The sequence below is a fragment of the Desmodus rotundus genome, chromosome 9 (genome assembly GCF_022682495.2).
Source record: "Desmodus rotundus isolate HL8 chromosome 9, HLdesRot8A.1, whole genome shotgun sequence".
Lineage (NCBI taxonomy): Eukaryota > Metazoa > Chordata > Mammalia > Chiroptera > Phyllostomidae > Desmodus > Desmodus rotundus.
Window position 1 is genome coordinate 43,093,639 of NC_071395.1, and position 22,943 is coordinate 43,116,581.

Below are 22,943 nucleotides of genomic sequence, written 5' to 3' on the forward strand. Positions count from 1 at the left end.
AGACTTCCTTCTTCTCCCCCTCAACAATGTTACTAAGAATTGACCACATTTTTTTTTAGTATAAAATTTTTATATTTAGAATTAGCCAGCTGGACTCAGTTGAGATGATCCCACTTTTGTTGGCAACGTCCAAAGCATCATAGTCTGGAGCCAGTCAAACACATGCCTTCTCCCCATCAGGAGTGGTCAGGCTGTTGACCTTGGCCATGTCAATGTCGTAGAGCTTCTTCACAGCCTGTTTGATCCAGTGCTTGTTGGCCCTGACATTCACAGTGAACACAAGTGAGCTGTTGTCTTCTATCCTCTTCATGGCTGACTCTAGTGAAGGGGAACGTGACGGTGGCCTAGCATAGTGGTCAAGCTTGTTCCTCCTGGGGGTGCTCTTCCCAGGATATTGGGGCTGCCTTTGGGGCCACAGTGTTTTAGCCTCTGGAAGGTGGGTGACATGTGGATCTTTTTTTTTGGTGGCCGTGGATGCCTTTTAACACTGCTTTCTTCGCCTTTAAAATGTTTGCCTCGGCTTCAGCTTTGGGAGGGGCAGGGGCTTCCTCCTTCACTTTGGACACCATCTTTGTGAGAAGCTCGGCCACATTTTTTAGTTCATTTCTTTTTCCCTACTGCATATAATTCCATGGGTGACCATACCTCAATTTATTCATCAGATTGATGTATTTTCTGCTATGAACATTCTTGCACACATGTCCTAGTGTGTGTGTGTGTGTGTGTGTGTGCAGGTTCCTACAAGTGGAATTGCTGCAGCCGAAGGTATGCATCTGTTCAGCTTTTGTAAGTTATGTCAAACTTTTAAAAAGTGGTTAAACTTGAACTCCCATCGAGCCACTTGATGACATTTGGTGTCATCAGAATGCTTTCTTAGAATGTGGCCTGATACAGGATAAAGCCCTATGAATTAATATTGTTACTGTTATTATTATTATTCATGGCAGAGACAAGCTAGAGGCCCATTAAGCCACTTTCCTCTCCCCAAGTGCACAGCTAAACTACATTTCTCAGCCATCCGTGATTCTAGGTGGAGTCGTGACCATTTCTAGCCGGTGGAATTTGTGAAGAGATGGAGCCCACTTCTAGGCTAGATCCCTAAAATAACCCACACAGTCTTGTCTCTCCCTTTACTTGTTGGCTGGCAGGATGCAGAGGATCCATCTAAAGACCCCAGGGCAGCCTTGGAGGATGGTGAAGCTACAGACCGGAAGATCTGGGCTTCTGACATCCCAGGGATGGCTGCCCACCTGTTTGAATTGAGATATGAGAGAGAAACTACTAATTCTGTTAAGCCACTCAGATTTAGAACTAGTTTGTTATGGCAGCTAGCATAACTTATAGTGATTAATTAATTTTATTATGATTATTATTCAGATTTCCAGGTCCAGAATTTCAGACTGAGCTCACAGCCTTTTATACTACTCCCCCTATGGCCTGAGCCATATAGAAGCAGCAATATATATACCAAAAAAAAAAAAATTAAAAATAACTGTAAGGTTGTGACTTCCTAAGTTGGATGGATTAGGCACATAGACAAAGTCAGAAATGCCCCTAGTCCTGAGAGAGGCCTCATGACCCTTCCAGATAAGTCTTGGGCCTTGACTAGCACTTGAGGTCATGCTGGATCCCCAAGCACCTGAGTACTAGAGTCCTAGGAGCAGGCCACGTAGCTGTGGGGTGAAGGCTCAGGGGCTGGAATGAGGCTGTTCTCATAAGGGTTGGAGTAGGGGCCATTGGATGAGTCCCCCTTGGCTCCATGGGAGCCCCCTGAGCTGTAGTCAGTTGAGATGCCAGAGTCTGACACCACGAGGTACAGGTACTTTAGGTGGGGTGGGGTTGGGGGCAGCTCAGGGGGCGGTGCCCTTGGGCACAAGAGCTGGGAGCTGGGGTCTAGGATGGTGTACTCAAAGCTGGCAGCTGAGGCCCCCTCTGGCTTTAGGGCCAAAATAGATGAGCAGGAGGAAGCTTCTGAGCCTTCATCCATGGCTACTATGTCCAAACCACCACCAGGCTGTGGAGGGTCCTCGCTCGATGGGCTCCGGGGCAGCAACCACTTGTCCAGCACCAGGTAGGTGTCCTGGGCATGCTCACTGCCCACCGGGTCCAGCAGGGGCCCCTCATCATCTGCCCCTGGTTCCACTGCTTGTGTTACCCCCCAGCGGCGCTCAGAGAGGACTTCCAGGGGCGTGGGTGGGTCCTCCACGAAGGGGGTGCAGGGGCTCCACCACAGACAGCCGTCATTCTGATAAAGCCACAACTGGGGAAACAGTACCAGCCAGTTCAGAGACCTGGGGTTTGGCCAGAGGAGCAGGGAAGCCGTAGGCTCTGAGGAGACAACCAGGACACCTACCTGGAAGTTACCCTTGTGAGTGGTAAAGAGGCCCTCAAACTCACTCTCAGGGCTTGGAATGCCAGGCCAGATCTTCTGCTTCAGAGTCCTGGTGAAACCAAAAGAAACAAGTATATGGGCATATGTCATTGAACACACTATGTCCCCTCTGTGTCCAGTCCCAGGGGCACAGATAATTCTGGTGATCGCAATGACGGCAGAGGAGTACATAGGGGATGGGAAGAAGGGGCTTTGGCTGAATGTGTAGGGCCCTACAGGAGGGTAACAAACAGAGTTTTAAAGGATGTAGAGTTCAATATACAAAGTCTCAAGCCCCCTTAACCTGGCCCAGGCTTGCTGGGAGGTCTCTTATATCACTCTCTCACTCCTTCCCATGGTTCCCCAATGCATTCAGAATAAATTCCAATCTCCTCCCCAGAGCCCTGCAGATGACCCTGCTTATTTTCACCCACATTACTCCATTCTCCTTATCATCACTACTCCCTCTTCACACACTGCTCTAGCCACTGAGCTCTTCCTGCAGCTGCTTCAATGTTCCAAACTCATTACCACCTCAGGGCCTTTGCACTTGTTTCTTCCTGTTTTTCACATGGCTGTTTCCTTCCAACCTTCAGATTTCCACTTTGATGTTCACCTCCCAGTGGTCTTCCCTAACCGTGCTATCATTTTCCCACGTCCCATTTGTTTCTGTGATGTCACTCATCACAATTTATAATCAAATATGTTGGTTCCCTTGTTTGTTAACTGACTCAGCCTTGAGATCCTCAAGGTCAGGGACATGCCTGGCTTGTTTTTCACTTTCTCCCAGTGCCTAATACATTGTTGACACTCAATATGTATTTTCCAACCAAATAAATGAACAGGGCCTTGAAAGACAACTAAGAGAGTGCTAAGTGGACAAGGCAGGAAGAGCATTCCAGGCAGAAGGAACAGCATGTGCCAAGGCTTAGGGTTGAAAACCACCTAGTACATGCTTAGAACTACAAAAACCTCAGGATGGCTGGTCATATCATAAAGCATCTGAGGAGCTTAATAACAGGGACGGGAAGACACTCAGGGGCTTAAATCTTTCCATTAAGCCCATGTCGTTGACTTTACAAAAGCTGATGAAATTGGGAAAAGAAGCTTGCAAAGGAATCTAAACAAGGGTAGCCACTGAGGCAGAAGGAAAACCAGATGACCGTCCCCCAGAGCAGAATATTTTAATTAAGAGCTTGGGTCTGGTCTGCCTTGCATCCCAGCCCTGCCACTGACTTCTGTGTGACCTTGGGCCTCTCTCCGGACCTAGGTGTCCATGGGGGAAAGGGGGGACGCTGGTAGGGAGGGGTCTGGACTAGGTGCCAGAATGGGGTGCTCACCGGCGGTGGGAGAGGAGAGCGAGCACGGCCAGCAGCAGCAGGATGAGCACGAGGATGAGGGAGAGCGTCAGGATAAGTGGGTCCAGGTCTGGAGAGCCGGGAATATGTCAAGGCAGTGGGCTTGCCCCACAGTCAGCCCCAGTCCCGCCTACACCCCTACTTGGGGCCTCACCACTAGCTGTCCTCAGCGACGCAGGCTCCGACCAAGAGCTCCAGAAGCCATCAAAGCTCGGCTCCGCCATACGCGCGCGTACCTTGAAGGTGTAACGCGTTCCGCGCCGCAGATTGCTCAGCACGCACTCAGTGCGACCATCCAGGATCTCCACCTGGGATCCCGGACCGGTTGAAAGGTGTCGACAATACAGACGGGGCGAAGAGACACAGGCATGTAGGGCAAGCCAATCAGAGAAAGGAAGGACAGCAGCCAAGTGGCAATGAAACTAAGAGGCGGGGCTCAGAAGGCTGGAGGCCAATCAGGAGGGGCTCCGAGTAGACCAAGAGGCCAGAGCGCGGAGGGAGCCAGGCCTGATGGCAGTCTAGGGTTTGGGACTAGGATTTTGGTGGGCTGGGAAGGCAGTGAAAAAGGGGCCTTGTCGGTGGGCGTGGAGCTGTCTCCGGCACCTGGGCAATGGGATGTTGGGCGTTAGGGGCTGGACCTGGAGGGGCGGGGCTGTGATGACCATCTAGGTGGGACTTAGAAGGGCTGCAACTTTGGGGCAGTGTTCGGGCTGAAACGCAGGGTTGAGCCTCACCCTCTGCACGCTCCCTGAGGCGCTGCCTGCGGAGATGTTCACCTCGTAGCGGATGAGGCTTGCCATGGGGGCCCCAGGAGGTGGGAGCCAGCGCAGTACCACTTGGCCGCCCTCGTCGGCCCGCCGCGCTTCTAGCCCTGCGGGTGGGTCCAGGAGCACTACCAAGAAGGGTAGCTCAGGTGGGCGGAGACGGAGACCCCCTCCCAAACACTCCCCCTTTCCTGGCAAACTTACCCACTTCATTGACCTGGATGACACGGTGATAGCGTGGAGCACCCGATGAGGCCTCTGTGACACGCAGCTCTAAGGGTACAAAGCTCGACGTGTCGGCCGTAGGCAGCGAGCACCAGAAGCGCACCACTCCGCGGGCAGCGGGCGCCTGGTGCAGGCGGCACGGCTTCCATAGCTCACCTCTGTGTGTGAAGGGACGGGGTAGGGAAGAGCGAGTTGGAAGGTATTGACCGGACTATGAGTTCATTTTGGCCACTACCACCAGGGGGCGACCCAGCCCCACCTACACGGCTCAGACCTGATTCACAGGTTGTCCCAGCCCTGATATTAGGGAGTCCCGCTCCAGCGGTGATCACTGGAGTGTTCCAACTCCGGCCACTAGGGGGTGTGTCAGCCCTGACTCTGCGGGGCTTCCCAACAGCAAGGGAGGTGCCAACACGCCCGGGCCCCGCCCGCCTGCTCCCTCCAACATTGGGGGCGCTCCGCCTGCTTCACTGGACTCACTCGAGCTGGTAGGAGAAGCTGTAGTTGTCCGGCCTGACTCCGGGGCTTGCCGCTTCCTCCCAGAAACACACCAAGTCCTCCAACCGCTCGGTGAAACACAGAAGCTCTTCGGGACCGTGGGCCGCCAGCAGGGCCGCTGGGGGGTAGGGGGCAAGGGGAAGGGGTCAGGGGAGCGGAGCTCTGTTTTCGGACCACAGCGCCCTCCCCCTCTTTCCCGCCGCCTGTGCGGACTGATAAGACAAAAGCCCCACCCAGCTCTGTACCCCAGCGGGGCCCCAGAGGGGTACGCAGAAGTGGTGCCTCCCCAACTCCCAAGCACAGGTTACTTGCCTTACTGTCGCCCCCACACCTACCCGCCCACCCCGCAACCCGCTGAACTGAGTGCAGCCTTCAAGGACTCCGTTTCCCGCTGCCCGGCCCGCCCCAGTCCAGGCCAAGTGAGCCAGTGGGTGTGTGTGGAGGAGGCGGGGCTCCCTATCTGCCCCAGCAGGCTCCCGGCCGCCCGATAGCGCCAACCGTGCCCCCCGCCGCCCTCCCTCAACCCAGCGGCACGAGGGATCTGGTGCCCACACGCAAACCGTGTTTACAGTCTTCTGCCGCCCGGCCCCTCTGACTCGGACCCGGGCTTTTTCCTCCCTCCCCTACTGGAGGGTCCGCTAGGTCCTCTCCCCTTAGGGACTCTAGACCACGGAGTCCAGACCCGGTACCACCCCTACCCCAACAGAATGTAGCATGTCCCAGACTCCCTGAAAAGATAAAACAGGAAAGTTACGTTTCTTTCCAGGGTTCCCCCCAGAACCCAGTCTGGAGGCTTAGACCCAACATACCCCGCCAGAGCCCAGGCTAGGTGTTAGGACACCAGCTTGGTCCCTAGGACCCAGGCTGGAAGTTCAGGCCCCAGCATTACTTTCTAGGACCCAGCGTAGGGGTCCACACAGCTCCATCCTTCCTTACCTTTGCTTTCAAAGTTGGGGCCCGGGGGGCTGGGAGGAGGAGCCAAGGCGGCCCTGGTAAGAAGGAGACAGAGGGAGCCGACTCCAGGCCAGAGGGGCGCCCCGAGGTGATCCATGGTGCAGCCCCCGCCAAGGGGGCCCAGAGCTCCTGCCCCACGCTTCCTTCACCTCTGGCACAGTCCACAGCTGGGTCAGCAGCTGCCTCCGCCGGACACAGCTGACCAGGCCCTTCCCGGCCAGGCGTCTCCAAGTGGCAGCTCCCCCGAGGGGGCGGGACCAGCAGGGAGCCTGGGCTGAGATAAGCAGGAGGCGGCAGCCCTGCCAGGCCCCGTGGGAGGGGACAGAGGCCCTTTCAGGCCCCGCTGCCACTCGTGGACGAGAATAGCTCTGGTTCCTGCGTCAGAAACACTTTCTTGCTGTGTAACCCTGGACAGGTGACCTGCCTTATCTGAGCTTCGGCCTTCTTGTCTGTAAAATTTGGCTTGGCATATGGCAAACATTTCAAAAATGTAAGCTACTGATATTATCGTGTTAATCAACATCTCTACCCAGTCTGGGTAGAAATAAATAATAATCGTAATTGATACTGTATTTGTAAAATTACATATATTCTGGAGTGTGAGATTTTGTGAATTTTTTTCATTAGTTTACATTTGTATACTTGGGATTTTATTTTACAAGGAGTGTGCAGTTTTTTTAATAACGTGGAAAGTAATTATAGAACAAACCGTAAAAGCTTTTTGCTTGGGCTGAGTTTAAACTGGGGTAAACAACCCACAGAGGTACATGCTGAGGAGGGGTGATACCTACCTGATTGCTCCTGCCTGCCCCAGATCAGCCAATTAAATGCTCCATTCCCTAGAGCACAGTGATTGGTCCACAGTGAGCATGTGATCCAAATGCAATCAATGAGCTTCCACCTGGACTTTACCTGGCCTTACTGGGAAAAGGGGTGTCATTTTATCTTGGGTAACAAAGTAGGCAGATGGAGCAACCAGGAACACCTTTGCCATTAGGAGGGAAGAAACTACCAGGTGGTAAAGTTAACGTGGGCTTTTGCAACATCTGTTCCCTCCGCCTGGAAGGCTCTTCCTCAAAATATCAGGGGTCACTCCTTCACTTTATTCAAGCCTCTGCCCAAATGTCACCTCTTCAGTAAAGTCCTCCCTGATCATCCTATTTAAAATAGCAACCCTCCTATCCCACACTCCCCATTGCCCTTAAACGACTTATTATATTTTGCACCTGTTGTGCTTAATATTACCTAACATATATGATGCTTTGTATTGATTCTCTGCTCTCACTACTGGCCCACAGTAGGAGCTCAAGAAATAATTGTGAAGATTAGAGAAAAGCCCAGCTAAGAGATGTAAAGATGTAGTTGAGCTTGTGTTAATCATTGGATACAGCTGTGCCTGTGTACCCTTGCAATTTTGAAAAAGAAGTGATTTGGTAAGAATCTTGTCCTCAGGAAATTGGCACTTGGACTGTGTGCGAGAAAGGCAGAAGCTGTAAGAGATCAACTAGCCCCGTGTGAGTGCACGTTCTGGACATCGCACCCCAGCTTTGCCACGTGCCACGCCACCTTGGGTAAGTTGCTTAATCCTCCCTAGTCTCAGTTTTCCATGTACAAAATGGGTAAAATAATAGTGCCTCCTCTATAGGGCTATTATGAGGATTAAATGAGAGAGATTACGTCAAGTCCTTAGAGTAGAGCCTGGCACATAGTAAGCATTCAGTAAGAATAGCAATTATTTTATTTTTATTGAGATATAATTGACATACTACATTATATAGCAATTATTATTTGTTTCAGCTGGTTCAAGATATTGTTACTTACATCCAGTTAGTACTAAGGTCTTGATACTAATAGCAACCCCTCGCCCCCCCCCCCCCCGCAAAAAAAAACCATATTGTGTACTGCAATCTATCTTTTATCAAACTACACAATGCTTTAAAAAATATTTATTTATTTTTTAGAAATAGGGGAAAAGAGGTTGAAAAACATCAATATGCCAGAGAGACACCCATTGGTTGCCTCTCACACAACCCCAGCTGGCCCACAACCCAGGCATACGCCCTGACTGGGTATTGAACCAGCAACTCCTCAGTTTGCAGGCCAGCACTCAATCCACTGAGCCACACCAGCGAGGGTGAGATGATTAGATTCTTCTATGTCCTCTCCCTGCCCAGACAGGGCCTGAGCATCCTCCATTATTGCTCCAAGGACAATGGTTACAACTCTAGGAATTATTATTTTTTGTGTCCATTCACCATAATTTTCTCTTCTCCTAGTAACAGCACCCAAACGTAATTTCCATTTTTGTGCCCTTCCAGACCTCACTCCTGTGATTTGAAGTTTCTTTGCCAGCTCAAAAGATGGGCACAGGACCCAGGCCTGGCTAATTAGTATGTTACATTCCTGTAAGCAGTGATTGGTTCAGGGGTGGTCATAAGACACAAGTTGTCCCAATGGGTATCTGCTATGGGACTTTTGCTGGACCCGATGGGAAAAAGGGATTAGTTCTCTTTGCATGCATGGGAAGGTGGAGGTGGTAGGATGTAAGCTTGGCCCTGTACCCCAGGAGGGGCAAGCCTGCCTTGAGTGGGGCTGTGTTACTAACAATGACCCAAATAACAGTGATTCAAGTAAGATAGACATTTATCTCTCTTATGTAACAACCCAGGAAGCAGCAATACAATTTAGCAGCTCTGTGGTCTCAGACAGCCATGTTCTTTTCAGTTTGTTGCTCAGTTATTTAGAGGGTGTGAACCACCCAATCCAAAATGATTCACTCTAAACAGCAGGAGGCAGAAAAAGAGAAAGGGGAGGACTACCCTTTGTCTTTAAGGGCAAAACCTAGCATTTGCCCATATTCATTCCCTTTACATTTCATTGTCCAGCACTTAGTCACATGGCTACATTTTGCTGCAAAGGATATTGGAAATACATTTTTAAAAAAATTGTAGGTGACCAGATAAAAATCACTGGTGGTATCACCATAGAAGGTGGTTGGTTTTGAGGGCACAATGGACAATTTTATTCTTAGAGCAAAATTAGAACCAAGAGACAGCAACAAAATCCTGATGACATCTTTTGAGTCCCTGGATCCAACTGTACCTGAAGCTGAACTCACTGGACTTTTCAATCACACAAGCTATTAATTTCCTTTTTGGCACATGCTTATTTGAGTTTGATTTTTGACCACTTGAAATATAAAGAATCCTGACTGATACAGTGAGATATAAAGCTCCTAGTTATTGTCCAGCACAGAGTAGAGTTCATAAGTGGGCATATTATTATTATTGTTATAACTCTGTTGTCAGTGGCCCTATAGCTCACTCCATCTCTGCCTTCTCTACCTGTGTCTTTTCCTACCCCAGTACTGACAGACAGCTCAGCTTCTCCTTTCCTCCCCACAGCCCTTATTGACTCATGGGTGATGATGTTATTTGTCTCTGATTCCAATGGAATTTCACTTCTTCATCTCCCATGTACACAGCAGAAAAGCATACCACCCCAAAAGTGTTGGGGGAGGGAGTTCTGAAACCTGTGTGCATGACAGCCACCATCCCCCAGTGTCTGGTCATGCTTCACACAACCCCTGTCTTAGGGCTCTTAGTTTTTTCTTTTACATTTTTATCTTAATGAAGAGTGAACATGAAGCACAGACACCAAAAAAAGAAGACTGACTCCTTTTTCATAATTTTGGTCACCGTTTTCATCTACTTCTGTCAGTTCTGATGCATCTCCAACAGTTACAATATTTCTCTGGGGAAGAGTCTGACCCCAGCATGTGATGGACTTCTCCACCAGCCACCCTGTGAGCTGATGGCTTTGGAATAGGGATCCAGTGCTGAGAAGGTCAGATGGATGGGGCCCAATAAATTTGGGGGAGAGGGGTGACAGGGTGTGGAGCACAGTGGGCTCAACTGGGGAATGGGAGTGCCCGCCCTGTCCCCATGGTGATAGAGCTGCCTGTGGGACCTGTGTCCTGGAAGCAGCAGAGGGCCAACTCAGGTCGGGGAGACTGAGGTATGCCGGGCCTCCTCCTTCCGCCGTAGCAAGAAGTCTCCAGGGACGGCTGGACTCATGGCATAGAAGACGTTGGCGTTGTCAGGAATCAGGAGCTCTGGCCAGGCGTGGACAGAATAATGAAAGGCCTGCACAACCTCATACTTCTCCCACAAGGGACCTAGGTCACCTTCTGCCATTCACCCTGGGGCCTGAACAACCTCGGGTCTCTTCAGCCAGCGCTAAGACATCTTCATTCTCCTCTCATTGGGAACCTAAACAACTGCCTACTCGAAGCCTGTCCAGCCTCAGGTTTCCTCCCCACCATGAACCTGGGCAATTCCTGCCATCTCCTCTGGAGTCTGGACACCCTATACTACAAGCTTGGGCAAACTCAGGCCACCCATCCCAAACAACTTCCTTCCTACCCAGCCCTCCCCTCCCACCCAATTCCCAGTCAAGTTCATGCTGCCCTTACTGTGAACTTGGATAACTTCTGACTTCCCACTTCCAGCCTGCACAACCTCGGGCCCTTGACACCTGAACCTCATATATTCCTTCCTAATGTCCAGCCTTCAGGTCACATCCTCTGATATAGCAACCTCTTGCCTCTCCCTAGCAAAAACTAGACAACCTCCTACACTGAGCAACCTCATGCTTCCCTAGCTGAATTTCAAAACCTTGTGGCCTTCTCCTATGCCAAGTTCAAATAACTTCAGAGTCCTCATGCTGAGTCTGGACAAACTCATTTCCCCTCAGAGAGAATCCCAGGCCTCCTCCAGTCTTGTACCCCACCAGACTGAGCCTGAACAACAGCATGATCCTATATATTTAAGCCCAGACAACATTCTACAGTCCCTCTCATTTAACCCTGGACAGTCTCATTTCCCCATAAATCCTAGGGAGATACCTTTGGTGGCCCCTTGCCTCACATTGAGCCAGGATAACCACATGATCCATATAACTGAAAAACAAATATTTTACTGCATCTTACCCCCACCCTGCTTCATCTTATCCCTACTCTGTGCCTGTGCCACATCATAGCTCAGCTGTCCCCCAGCCAAGCTGTCCCTGCTCACCCCTGTCCCCAGGAAGGACTTGGAAGAGCTGGTAGTCACGGGCCCAGGACTCGGCCACATTGTGCTTCTGCAAGGCTCTCTGCACCACACTGGGGGCCTTGTCCTGACTAGTGAGCTGGGAAAAGCAAGTGAACGGTAAGGTGTGACGGTCTGACTCCCAAGGGAAGGGCTGCCTGCAGCAGGTCCCTGGCCCAGTTCCTCACCAGGATGCTTCGATACAGGTTCCCATGGTCATTGTCGATGCTGACTCGGATGACTCGGGCCTCTGAGCCCTGCTGCCCCACAACGGGGATTCGAGGACAGCTCAGGGTCAAGGCCAGGGGCAGCTGTAAGCAATGGGGGGGTGGAAGCTGAACAGTGGGAGAGCACTAAGCCCCTTCCTCATTAATGTATTCAGCATATACCCCTACACACCCAGAGTCAGGGGACACACAATTAGGGCACACAAACACACAAACCCACATGTGTCCAATTCCATCACATGCAGACCTTCACCCCCTGTTACATAAGTGTCTACAATTGATTAACACACAAACCCATGTTCACACACAAGAAATCCTGTATACACAGAACAGTGAGTATATACACATGCTCACAGTTGTTTTACACACACAAGTCCAGGTCCATGAACAGACCTGCACATGGTCCTGTGGATGTGTGAATATTCATGCCCACATTTCCCCTCTAGGAACGCAAATTCCTGGTGACACGCTTATTCTCACAAAAGTGTGTGACTGCACCCTGGAGTGCTCTGTGGGTGAGCAGACACAGGGGTCTAGATCTGAGCACAAACCAGATGGAAGGACAATTCCTCAATCAGGACCATGAAAATGTGCATGGTCCCTTGGACAGACACCCAGACTGCTGAGTCAAGCATGAGTACAATCCTCTGTGTACATTCCTGGCCTTAAAATCCCATACACTACACACACACACACACACACACACACACACACAGCCCTAGGCACCCACAGTTCCACAGGCAGTCCTGGTACCTTGGTACTGGGGCTCTGGGGCCCTGGAGAGGCTGGGGGACTTCCAGGAGGAGGGTCCCTCATTCTAGGACTGGATGGGGGAGACCCTGGGGACAGACTGGAAGAGACACAGAGCCTGAGGTGCTGTAGCTACCCCGACCTCTGACCCCATCATCTACAATTCCTTTACTAAGAGGGACACTCACCTGGAGGTGGGGGATGAGGGGTCCCCAGGACTCCCACCAGGGGATGAACCTCTCTCTCGGGACAACTTCCTGAGGATGGGGACAAGGAATGAGGTTAAGGCCAGACTCAGCCCCAGGAGCAGCCCAGCCATCTCAGACCCCATAACCTCACACATGACCCCCTCACCCCTGGCCAAGACTCACGCACTGAGACGCTTGGTGAGGCTGATTCGTCGCCGTACATGTGGGGAGCTGGGACAGGAGGCAGCTGGTGGCTCAATGACACGGGAAACGCGGTAGCTGAGGGATCAAGGTACAGGTGGGGGACATTTGGAAGACAAGAGTTAAAATCAGTTGGGATCTGGGTTTTGGGCATTGCCAAATGTGGGGCACCAAATGTAAGAGTCAGGGTAGTAATGAGATCATAAGGTAATAGGGTCTTATTAGGGATGAGATGGGATGGCTTGGCTGGCAGGTAACTCAGGGATTCACAGGGTGGGACTGAAGAGTGAAATTGGGTCCAGAATAGAATTGGTTCAGTGATTACCTTGAGGTCAGGTAATCACTGGGGTCAACAGTTAGGGTCATGGATTCAACAGAAGAAAGGAAATAATTGGGATAATTGAGTTGGACGGTCAAATATACGTCAAAGTCAGGGTCAGTTATTCCAAATTGGGGGTCAATGATTGGTCTCAGAGTGTCATATTGGGGGTCACAAATGGGTTACAGGTCAGGGTCAGAGGGTGGGAAGAGTACAGATGAGATGGTTGAATATCCAGCTGTACATTAAAGGTTGAAGTCAGAAAGTTAGATGGAGTCAAATTTGAGGTCAGAGGTCACTTGGGGCCCCCAGTTGAGCTGGAGATAATGTAATGTCACAGTTTGGGGGTTAGGGCTCAAGAAGGGGGTTGTCTTAGGTGAATCCAGTGTGTGATCCAGGGTCAGCGAGGTGGGGCTGGGCCAGGCCACAGGGTCACCTCTGTTCCTCACTGAGCTGGCGCTGGGCACGCAGGGCAGCCAGGACAGGTGGGCATGGGCTCAGGCAGTAGCTCCGACAACGCTTCTGTAGCTGCTGGATTCGGGCCAGGATCTCCCACTCCTGAGGGTGTGGCTTCTGAGACCTCACCCCTGCCCTAACCCCACCCTGGTCCCTCCCACACCCACCCCAGTGCCCACTCACCTTCCTTCTCTTCTCAAAGTTGATGAGATCCCCCTGGGGGCAAACTTTATTTGAACTGGAGTCTCCAGGGTCAAGGATTGATTGAGGGTCAAGGTTAGGGGTTGGAATGTCAGAAGCCCCACAGCACTAAGGGGGCTGGGGTCGGGAGTGCAGGCAGGGTCAAGGGTGGGATGTCAGGAGGCCCACTGTGCTGAGGGCAAGTGGTACTGGGTCAAGAGTCAGGAGTCACACCTCTATTATGTCCGGCAGGGCTGTGTCGAGCATAACCAGGTCCGTGAGAAAGGTGCCAAGGTAGGGGACTGGACCTGGGGGCAGTTTCTGTGGCACCCAGAGCTCCAGTCACTCTCAGCAATCACTGACCCCATTAAACTCCATCCCCTTCCATAAGAGTCCCACCTGTCCCCTACCCCAAACAACCATCACTCACTGAAGGCAGGCTTCCTGGGAGAGTATCCTCCTCTTGGGGTCCCTCAGTGGTCTCCTCCTGGGGACAGGGAAAGCCCTGAGCAAACCTGGGGTCTCTTGGACCTCTCCTTCAGGGAAGATACCTCAATACACCCCCATTTTGCTTTTAGCCATCACAAACCAGTTGCAAAGGCCATACTCAAAGGAAAGTGAATAAGGAAGGGGAGGGAGGGAGGGAGCAGACAAGAGGCAGCAGGCAGGCCCCAGTGGGTGACCAGAGGTGGAGCTTGTGGGTACCATGGTCCCCAGGGACAGCCTCCATACAGTTGAGAATCCTTGTCCCAGGCTTGATGGAACAGGCCCTGGGGCAGTCCCCTGGGAATGCCCTGACCCTTGCCTTCATAGCATTGCTCTGCCTGGTAATTAATTATAGCATTGCTGGGGCAGTTGTTACTGTCCTGTGTGTTTCCCCATCTGGAGCCTTAGTCTCCCCAGGGCAGGAACTGTGCCTCTCTGGTTCATGGCCAAGACTCCTGGCAGAGCGCCTGGTATACAGTAGGTGCTCAACGCAAAGCTCCTTGTTCCCTGAGATCATCCCTATGTGAGATATTCATTCACTTGGATGTTTATTGAACACCAACTCTGAGCCAGGCACTGCTCTGAGCCCTGGGGAAGCAGTAGTGACCCTGGGCTCACGGAGCAGACATTAGGGAGAGCAACAGCCGGACTAAGCATGTAATTAAGGACACTCAGAGGTAAGAACAGTAAAGGGGGTGGAGATGCTGAGGCGGTGCATGGAGGGCATCTCCAAGGGGGACATTTGGGTAGAGACCTGCAGGAGGTGAATGTGAAGAATGTTCCATGTGTTCTGGGCTCACCCTAAAACCCAGCACCTAGCTGCATTTAGAACCGCAGTCTTGCTACAATAAGTCTGATCTGTGGACACACGCTTTTTAGTTTTGCTTATTAAAGTCAAGCCCCTTGCATTATTTTTTGTTTCACTCTTTGCCATGATTCTAGCCTTAAGTGAACTTTTTCTTGTAACTTCTGGTATTTGTTGAATGAATAAATAAGGCAGTTACCAAATGTGAGCTATGGTGAGGGCAGCAGAGGCAGTAAAAACGTGGGGCTGCCCACATACAAGGGCAAGGTCATTCCTGCAGTGTAGGGAAAGGACACTGAATGTTAGGACAAGGACAACCTATGCCTTGCCCCGTCCTGGGTCCCCTTCCCGGGCCTCTGTACCTGGGAAAGAATCTCTCTGCTGCTGAGATGATTGTTCTCATCGGAGAAAATCTGCGAAAGTTTCCTGAAAGTGGATAATGGTTCCCTGTGGGGGACAGGAGAGGGGTCAGGGGTCGGTGGCTGGGAGGGTCCGGGCTGGGATCGGGTAGGGAGGAGGTCTCGCCCCAGCTCCTCTCCCCGTTCTTGCTCACCTGCCCACGGCGCCCCAGCAGCTCTTGAGCCGGTATATGGGGTTAGACTGCAGGGCGGACAGGATGGCGCGCAGGGAGGAGAAGTTCCGCAGTTCCCTGCAGCGCTAGGGGGCGGCGTGGGGTCGCTGATTAGACCCCAAGCCTAACCAGGTATAATCCGCCTTCTATGATCTCGTGACTTCTGGCCCCACACCTGACAAGCTACCAAGACTGTTTCTCCTCCAGGAGCTCCTCCCTCTTCCAACCCGCAGCCCCGGCCCCTCCTCCAGCTGCCTCGCTCCCCTACTTCTGCTCTGGACTCCCCTCGTCCCCGCTCTTCCTCTCCCCTGGGCACCACACGCGCCCACAGCACTGCTCCTGGACCCCAAACCTGCCTCCTTGAACCCAAGTCTCGGGCCAGGTTCCCCTGCCTCTTGCCACGTCTCCACTCTCTTCAGATTCCTGCTCCTCCTCTAACCAATCATTTTCGGGACCCCTGCCCCCTTCTCTGGGCTTTGGTTCCTCCTTCAACCCCATTCCCGCCCCACCACCCGCCATCCCTTCCTCTTATCCTAAGACCCACCCAGCGTCCCTAGGCTGCCCCGACCCCAGCCTGGCACAGCTTTCTCCTAGACTTTCCCGTTGGCACCCTCCATCTCAACGCTGTCCGCATTGCCGGACGCCAGTCCTCATTCTTCTCATCCCTGTCCTCTCTCTACACCTCCTCCATGTCCCGCCCCCAGGCCACCTCCCCCGCAGCATGCACCTGGGCAATGCGGATCCACTTTTCCAGCCGCTGAGCCCTCTGAGGGGTGGCGAGGCCTGGCGCCCCGAGCACCGAGCCCAGCACGCAGCCGGTCACCATGTTGAACTGGGTCACAGTGGCGCGCACAGTCGGGGCAGTGCCTGCGGCCCCTGGTCGGTCCCGCTGGGACCACACGGAACCCAGGCACTCCCAGGGCTGCACCCGGGAGAAGAGCTCCTGACAGAGGGGGGTGAGAGGTTGGGGGATTAGCATCTGTGCTAAGGGGGACCTGCCCCGCATCCGCGCCCCTCCGGCATCCTCACCACGTCCATCAGAGTCAACTGCTCAGCCACTTTGTCTACACTGAAGTCCAGGAGCTCAGGGCCTTCTTGGACCAGCCCTCCCTCCTCTTCTAAGCATCCTTCAGGGGAGTCTGGATTGAGGGTCCCGGCAGTTCCAGGAGGTCCTGAGGGAGCATCAGAGGGGGTTTAAAAATTCTCGAGTGTGAATCCAGGCCTGGCGGTGTGATCTAGGGCAAGTCCCTTAGCGCTTCTGAGCCTTGCTTTCCTCCTCTGCGAAATGGAGACCTCCCTGAATGTTTGTGAGGGCTTCAGAGCAACAGTGACATTCACTGGGCACCTAGCGTGGATTAAGTCTGCAATTTAGCACACTTACTAGTGAGCCAGGTCCCATTATCCCCCTTGTACAGGTGGAGAAGCTGAGGCAGGAACAATCTGCCCTAAGTCACCTCAGTGTATGACAGGGCAGGAATTTGAAGCTAGGTGCTCAGAGACTAACACAGAAAATAGAGCTTTATGGCTCTGACCCGATAGGTCAGTTGGTTAAAACAGCATCTCCATGCCCAAGAAGGTTGAGGGCACACACAAGAATCATCCAATAAATGCATTAATAAGCAAAACAACAAATTGATATTTCTCTCTCCCTTCCTCTCTCTAAAATCAACAAGTTAAAAATAACAGTAAGACATTATTATATTAAAAAAAGAAAATAGAGCTTTTTATGACTTTGAGACTTTATTAGGATAAGATCTTCTGCCCTTTTCTTTTGATGAGAGTTCATATGACTTTGTGATTAAGGGAAGGTTATTGTCAGAAAATGCCAAGTTCAAATTCAAACTTGTGCACCAGGCTTGCTGTGCAAACTAAAACAAGCCTTTAAACCTCTCTGTGCCTTGTTTTCTTCATCCACATTTCTTTTTTAAAAATCAAACAAGCCCTGGCTGGTGTAGCTCAGTGGATTGAGCACCAGCCTGCAAACCAAAGCATTGCCGGTTTGATTCCGAGTCAGGGCACATGCCTGGGTTGTGGGCCAGGTCCCCAGTAGAGGACACATGAGAGGCAACCACACATTGATTTTTCTCTCTCTATTTCTCCCTCCCTTCTCCTCTCTCTAAAAATAAATAAAATCTTTTATTTTTAAATAAAAATAAAAGAGATCATGGATACCAAGCTGCTATAAAATATTCACATATGAATGACATTACGGTTAGGGGCTTTCAGTGGTGGCATCCATAGGGATCACTTGAGAAGTTGGAATCTTGCTGCAAGGGGCAGCTGTCATACACTCATAATTGTGCCACCCAGCCTCCAAATGTCCCTCTGAGACATCTGTGTCCTTGTTTCTTTTTGTTTTGTTTTTGTTCCTTCTACATTTATTTTTTTGATCTTATTTATTTATTCTTTCTTTTTTCATTCGTTTGTGTCCTTGAAAAACCTGTTTACAGTAATCTGCACCTAACACCCAACTGTCTTACTCATAAACACTAATTATTTTGACTCCAGGAATTCAAGGACTGTGAAACTCTGAACTTTGTTTTGTTTGGAAATTGCAAGGGGTGTTCAGCATTTTGGAAAATGATGTCACCATCTATGCCACTGCTTCTGTGCCGGTGACCTCCCCTGCATTAGCAGGTGTTTGTGCCTGCCACAATAACCATGGCACTCTTCACCATGTCTCCTAGTGAGGCATGCCCGAGCACCAACACAGCAACAAGCATAGTTCATTGTGTAAATTGCTTTCATTTTATTTTCCTTTGTATTACAGTTACAGCATCATATTATTATTTTAAAACTATCTGTATAAATCTGCTTGATTATTGTCTTTCATTTCAAATTAGGACAGGTGACATTACAAAGTAATAGTTTAAAAAAGTGGCATTGGGAAAAAAATTACACCTATATCTAACCTTCAGGTCTTACAGCAAATATGGGGGATACAGGTACATATCACATGTCACCATGAGAAAGCAAATGGGCAAATGAAGAAGAATGTGAGACGTTGCTCAGAACAAATGAGCGATGTGAGACATTTAATGCCATTTTTTCCTACTGGCATTAAACGAAAGGCAAAGGCGGAATGTCGTAGAATAAAAGGGACCCAAGAAACAACAGAATACCTTAAATGAATCTTTCTGTTTCAAAGGAGCAACTGTAATTAAAAGACAATTTAGGGACCATAGGGGCATTTGACTACAGACTGGGTATTTTTTGATATTAAGTAATTATTGCTGATTTTGTTGGAAATGATTATGGGCATGAAGGTTATATATTTTTTGAAGTTCTTGTCAATTAGAGGAGTAAACCAAAGTATTAATGTGTGAAGTGACAAAAGTCTGGGATTTGCCTTCAAACCATCCTGGACATTTTTTGTCTGACTGATCATCATTGAAGGTGAGTGATGGGTGTTTGGGTCTTCTTATACTATTCTCTCTGCTTTTGTGTATGTCCGAAATTTTCTATGGTCAAAAGTTACCCCAAAATAAAAATGTTAGGTTCCCAGAGCCCGGCACACAGTAGGTATTTAATAAATGTTCATTTTCTCCTCTGACCTCAAGAACTCATAGCTTAGGGCAGCATTTTCAAGAGTTTTCTGTAGTGGTGAAAGTATATTCTACCTGTGCTGTCTGATGTGCCTGCGGAGCTCTAGAAATGTGGCTAGTGCAACGGAAGTACTGAATTTATTTTATTTTATATTTTTTAAGATTTTATTTTTTTACTTTTAGAGAGGAGGAAGGGAGAGAGAAAGGGAGGGAGAGAAACACCCATGTGTGAGAGATACATGGATCTGGCTGCAACCCAGGCATGTGCCCTGCCTGGGAATCACACTCTGAGCCACACCAGCCAGGGCTGAATGTTTGTTTGTTTGTTTTTAAGATTTTATTTATTTATCCTTAGAGGGGAAGGGAGGGAGAAAGAGAGGGAGAGAAGTATCAATGTGTGGTTGCTTCTCGTGCGCCCCCTACTGGGGACCTGGCCCACAACCCAGGCATGTGCCCTGATTGGGAATTGAACAGGCGACCATTTGGTTCACAGGCTGGCACTCAATCCACCGAGCCACATCAGCCAGGACTGAATGTTTATTTTTAACATAATTAACTTAAGTTTACTTTCAATACCACCTGGGGCTGGTGGCTACTGCATTCAACTGTGCAGTTCTAATGACTTGGAATCAGCTGGCGAAATCTTGAAGGCAGAGGAAGAAAGACAATAACTGTGAAGGAAGATGGAGGGTTCCAATATTTTGAAGGATGAGGATTAGGGATATAGATGCTTTTGTGATAAGGATCAGATGGAACACAGATGGGTGAAAGATGATACTTTATAAGCAGGATACAATTATTCGGTCAATGAATCTGCATTGTCCCTGCCCCTGGGGACGGAGGTGGGGACAGAACTGAGTGCTATGCAGATATATAAGGCAGGCTAAAAGGACGCAGAAAGGGGGAACATATTTGTTGGGAAGGGATCAGAGAAAGCATGTCTGAGGAGGTGACAACTGAACAAAGACCTGAATGAAGTATGTGGATGTTTTTCTCTGCCCCCAAAGCTCTCTACAACAGAGGTTGGTAGGTTTTTCTATAAACAACCAGACAAGCTCTGGCCTGGTGGCTCGGTTGGAGCATCATCCCATAAACCAAGAGGTCTAAAGTTCGGTTCCAGGTTAGAGCACATGCCTAGGTTGCAGGTTTGGTTCCTGATCGGGGTGCCTGTGAGAGGCAGCCTCTGTCACATCGATGCCATTTCCCTCTCTCTAAAGTGAGCATGTCCTTACATGAGGATTAAAAAAATTGTTTTAAATAAAATAACTTTTCAAAAGGCACATATTCTTTTTTAAAAAAGAAAAACAAAAATGCAGGGCATCCAGACCTAATGATGGAGTATTTTTGCAGTTAGGATAGAGGGGGGAGGGAGGTGTTAGATAATTGCCAATATGTACGACAAAGGGTCATTATTCCCATTTTACAGGTGAGCAAACTGAGGCTCAGGCAGGATTAAGAAACTTGTCCAAGACCTGCAGCTCCCTGAGGGGAGGAGTCCCCTGGGGGAGGGAGCAAACAGGAAAGGCCTGCTCAGAGCAGGACCAGTTCCCTAATGCCTCACCTGTAGAAGCCTGGTGCTGCTCCTCTTCTTCCTGCTCTTGCTCAGCCTCTTCTAGGAAATCTCCCAGCAGCTTCTCTGCTTCCAGGGCCTCGGCCCCAAATGGGGCAGCCCAGCCCAGAAAGGTACAGACACTGCCCAGGTCTGAGTGGGCAGGGGGGTCCCAGAAGTCCTGAGGGTGGTCCCGCAGCCAGGAGCCCAGCACTGATACCACAGCCCTAGTCAGAACAGCAGGGTCTCAGAGGCTCCCTGGGAGTTCTGCAGCCCCCCACCCCCAACCTCAGGTCCGACCTTTGATCTCTAGGACCTCCCGCTGCTACTCCACTGGAAACCAACCTCAGGTTCTTGTTGAAGCTCAGATCTTGACCCTCTGTCTTCTTCATCTCTACCCTGGAAGGAGCTCCCCAGTCAGGTGAAGAAAGGAGGCAGGGAAGGGGAGGGCTTAGGAAAAGGGTTCTGAATTTGGGGGATTTCCTGATTCTAAAAATGAGGGAAGGCCCAGGTGAGGGTCTGGGGTGGGAGCTTGGAGGTTTCGCCATTCCTACTGACCAGGGCGGCATGGGTGGCGGCGGTGGGGGCAGGAGAAGGCCCAGAACGCGTGCAGTGGGCACAAAGGCTCGGTGGGTGGCCAGGAAGGCAGGCACGAAGCTGGGGTCCTGCTCACGATCTACAGACACCAACTCCCACACCAGCCGCTCCAGTTGCGCCGCTCTCAGCACGCGCACCTTGCTTGTGCGGTAATGGAGGAAGGTGTTGTTGGCATTGGGGCGAGGGACCTGCGAGGCAGGGAGCAGCACTGACCTGAGGAGTGGCCCCCCCAGCACTTTTCTAATCACACCCATTGCTAGCAAGACTGTTGCATCTCATCCTGCCCACTCCGTTGAATCAGGCCCCTGGATTTATTATTCTGCACCACGCACAAATGACCTAGACACCATAGTCCTCCCAAGCCCCGCCCTCTGCCGCCACTCACTCCCCCCCAACTCCCTCCCCCCCTCCCCGCCCCCCAGGCTGCTCTCAGCTCTCCTGCTACGCTTCACTGGCTGTCGGAGTCCCTGCCTTCCGCCCCACTAGCGCTCACCCGGCACTTCTAAGACCACCCTTCCCTCTCCAGCTCCGCCCCATTCACCTGCCTTACCTAGCTTCTGCTGGCAGGTCCCACTCGCGAACTGGGCCCTGACCCGACTGCACGTCACTCACCTACCCCACTCACCTAGACTCCCATCTTACCTGGCTACCCCTAAGCTCCGCCTTTCCCTCGAGCCCCAGCTCCAGCCCTCTACTCCGCCCTCGCCTGCTAACCTCCTGGCCTCTCCTCTCCACCCCGCCCTCACCTGCACTTCGCCCCGCCGCGCCCTTCAATCCCCTTCTCACCTGGCTGTCCCCAGGACCTTCCCTCGGACTCTGGCGCTGACTGCGCTGCCGCCGTAGGGAGACACTGTACACCGCGCCGGCCTCAGTCTCCTCACCCCAGTCCTGCAGCGGCGCCTGGATGTGGAGGGCGTGGAAGTTCAGGGCGCTGCAGGGGGTCGGGTCCCCTCTCCCACGGGGACTCAGGCCAGGCCTTCCCGGAGAAAGACTCAAGCTAGGGAAGTCCCCTCGACGATGCTCGTACCCTCCTCTCTGGTCCTGGGAGGATGGGGTGGCATTTGGGGAGGTCCCAGAGTCCGGTCTCACGGAGTCTGTTTCTGGCCCCCTCTCCTCCATCCCTAAGAGGAACCACTGAGTCGGAGGACAAGAGGCCCGAGGTATAGAATCCCGGGCGAGTCTGAAGGGTCCAGTCTGCTGGGAGATAGGGTCTCGGGGGCGGGCACCTAGGACTTCTGAACCTGGGGGTCTCTGGGTATGTGGGGTCCCCTTACCAGGGCAAGCTCCTTCCCTGCTGTCCGCAGCATGGCCCACGCCCGTCCCGCTCCGTGGCGAGGCTGAGTGAGGCGGAAGGGCCGCTGGCGGCGGGCAGTGTTGGGGCACTTGGGGCCCGCGGGGCGGGGCTGGGCCGCAGCGCGGGGGCGGGGCAGGGAGAGGGGACCGGGACCCGCGGCTCTCGGATGCCCCCAGCTGGACCCCAGTGCCCAGTCCAGGCCCTCGGGGCGGGGCCCTGGTTCTCCCTGTAGGTGTGTGTCATTCTGCGCTCAGGAGAAAGGCCACCTCTCTACCCCGGGGGAAGGCTCTTCTCTGTGTCTCCGGGTGCGCGAGAACCGGTGTCTGTATCAGGCGGGGACAGGCCTGTGTGCCCAGGTGGAGAGCCCTCTGTCCTCAAGTGGGGAGGGCTGACCAGCCCCATTTGCCGGGCGGGGGGGCGGGGATCTCTGGAGGGGCGCAGAGGGCACAATCTGTGTTTCCCGTTGATGGAAGTCATCAACCCCCAGGTCAGAGGGGGCAGAGCCTGCAGCCTGG

General features: G+C 51.8%; 2 protein-coding genes across 14 annotated transcripts; both read right to left on the minus strand.

Moving 5' to 3' along the window:
* Positions 1-473: 473 nt before the first annotated feature.
* Positions 474-6,417, minus strand: EPOR (erythropoietin receptor). Of its 5 annotated transcripts, none has more exons than XM_045192585.3 (8): positions 6,153-6,417; positions 5,199-5,334; positions 4,698-4,768; positions 4,464-4,600; positions 3,884-4,037; positions 3,712-3,799; positions 2,354-2,441; positions 474-2,260 (listed from the first exon to the last, which is right to left on the minus strand). In XM_045192585.3, the coding sequence occupies exons 1-8, from the start codon at positions 6,265-6,267 to the stop codon at positions 1,655-1,657; spliced, it is 1,395 nt and encodes a 464-aa protein (XP_045048520.2). In that variant the 5' UTR covers positions 6,268-6,417; the 3' UTR covers positions 474-1,654. The 5 variants fall into 5 exon arrangements, with proteins under 5 accessions (XP_045048520.2, XP_045048519.2, XP_045048518.2 ...); XM_045192584.3 differs by having other exon boundaries at positions 4,464-4,621; XM_045192583.3 differs by having other exon boundaries at positions 4,698-4,876.
* A 2,918-nt stretch (positions 6,418-9,335) lies between these two features.
* RGL3 (ral guanine nucleotide dissociation stimulator like 3) lies at positions 9,336-22,891 on the minus strand. 9 transcript variants are annotated; one of them, XM_053910446.2, is made up of 20 exons: positions 22,409-22,891; positions 22,162-22,255; positions 21,921-22,034; positions 21,096-21,322; positions 20,883-20,936; positions 20,550-20,764; positions 16,473-16,615; positions 16,171-16,386; positions 15,426-15,529; positions 15,235-15,319; positions 14,012-14,068; positions 13,816-13,902; positions 13,585-13,617; positions 13,382-13,503; positions 12,609-12,704; positions 12,426-12,494; positions 12,241-12,337; positions 11,449-11,571; positions 11,246-11,360; positions 9,336-10,284 (listed from the first exon to the last, which is right to left on the minus strand). In XM_053910446.2, the coding sequence occupies exons 1-20, from the start codon at positions 22,669-22,671 to the stop codon at positions 10,169-10,171; spliced, it is 2,430 nt and encodes an 809-aa protein (XP_053766421.1). In that variant the 5' UTR covers positions 22,672-22,891; the 3' UTR covers positions 9,336-10,168. The 9 variants fall into 9 exon arrangements, 5 of the variants coding, with proteins under 5 accessions (XP_053766421.1, XP_053766422.1, XP_071075301.1 ...); XM_053910447.2 differs by lacking the exon at positions 11,246-11,360; XM_071219200.1 differs by lacking the exon at positions 13,382-13,503 and having other exon boundaries at positions 13,585-13,646.
* Positions 22,892-22,943: the final 52 nt, after the last annotated feature.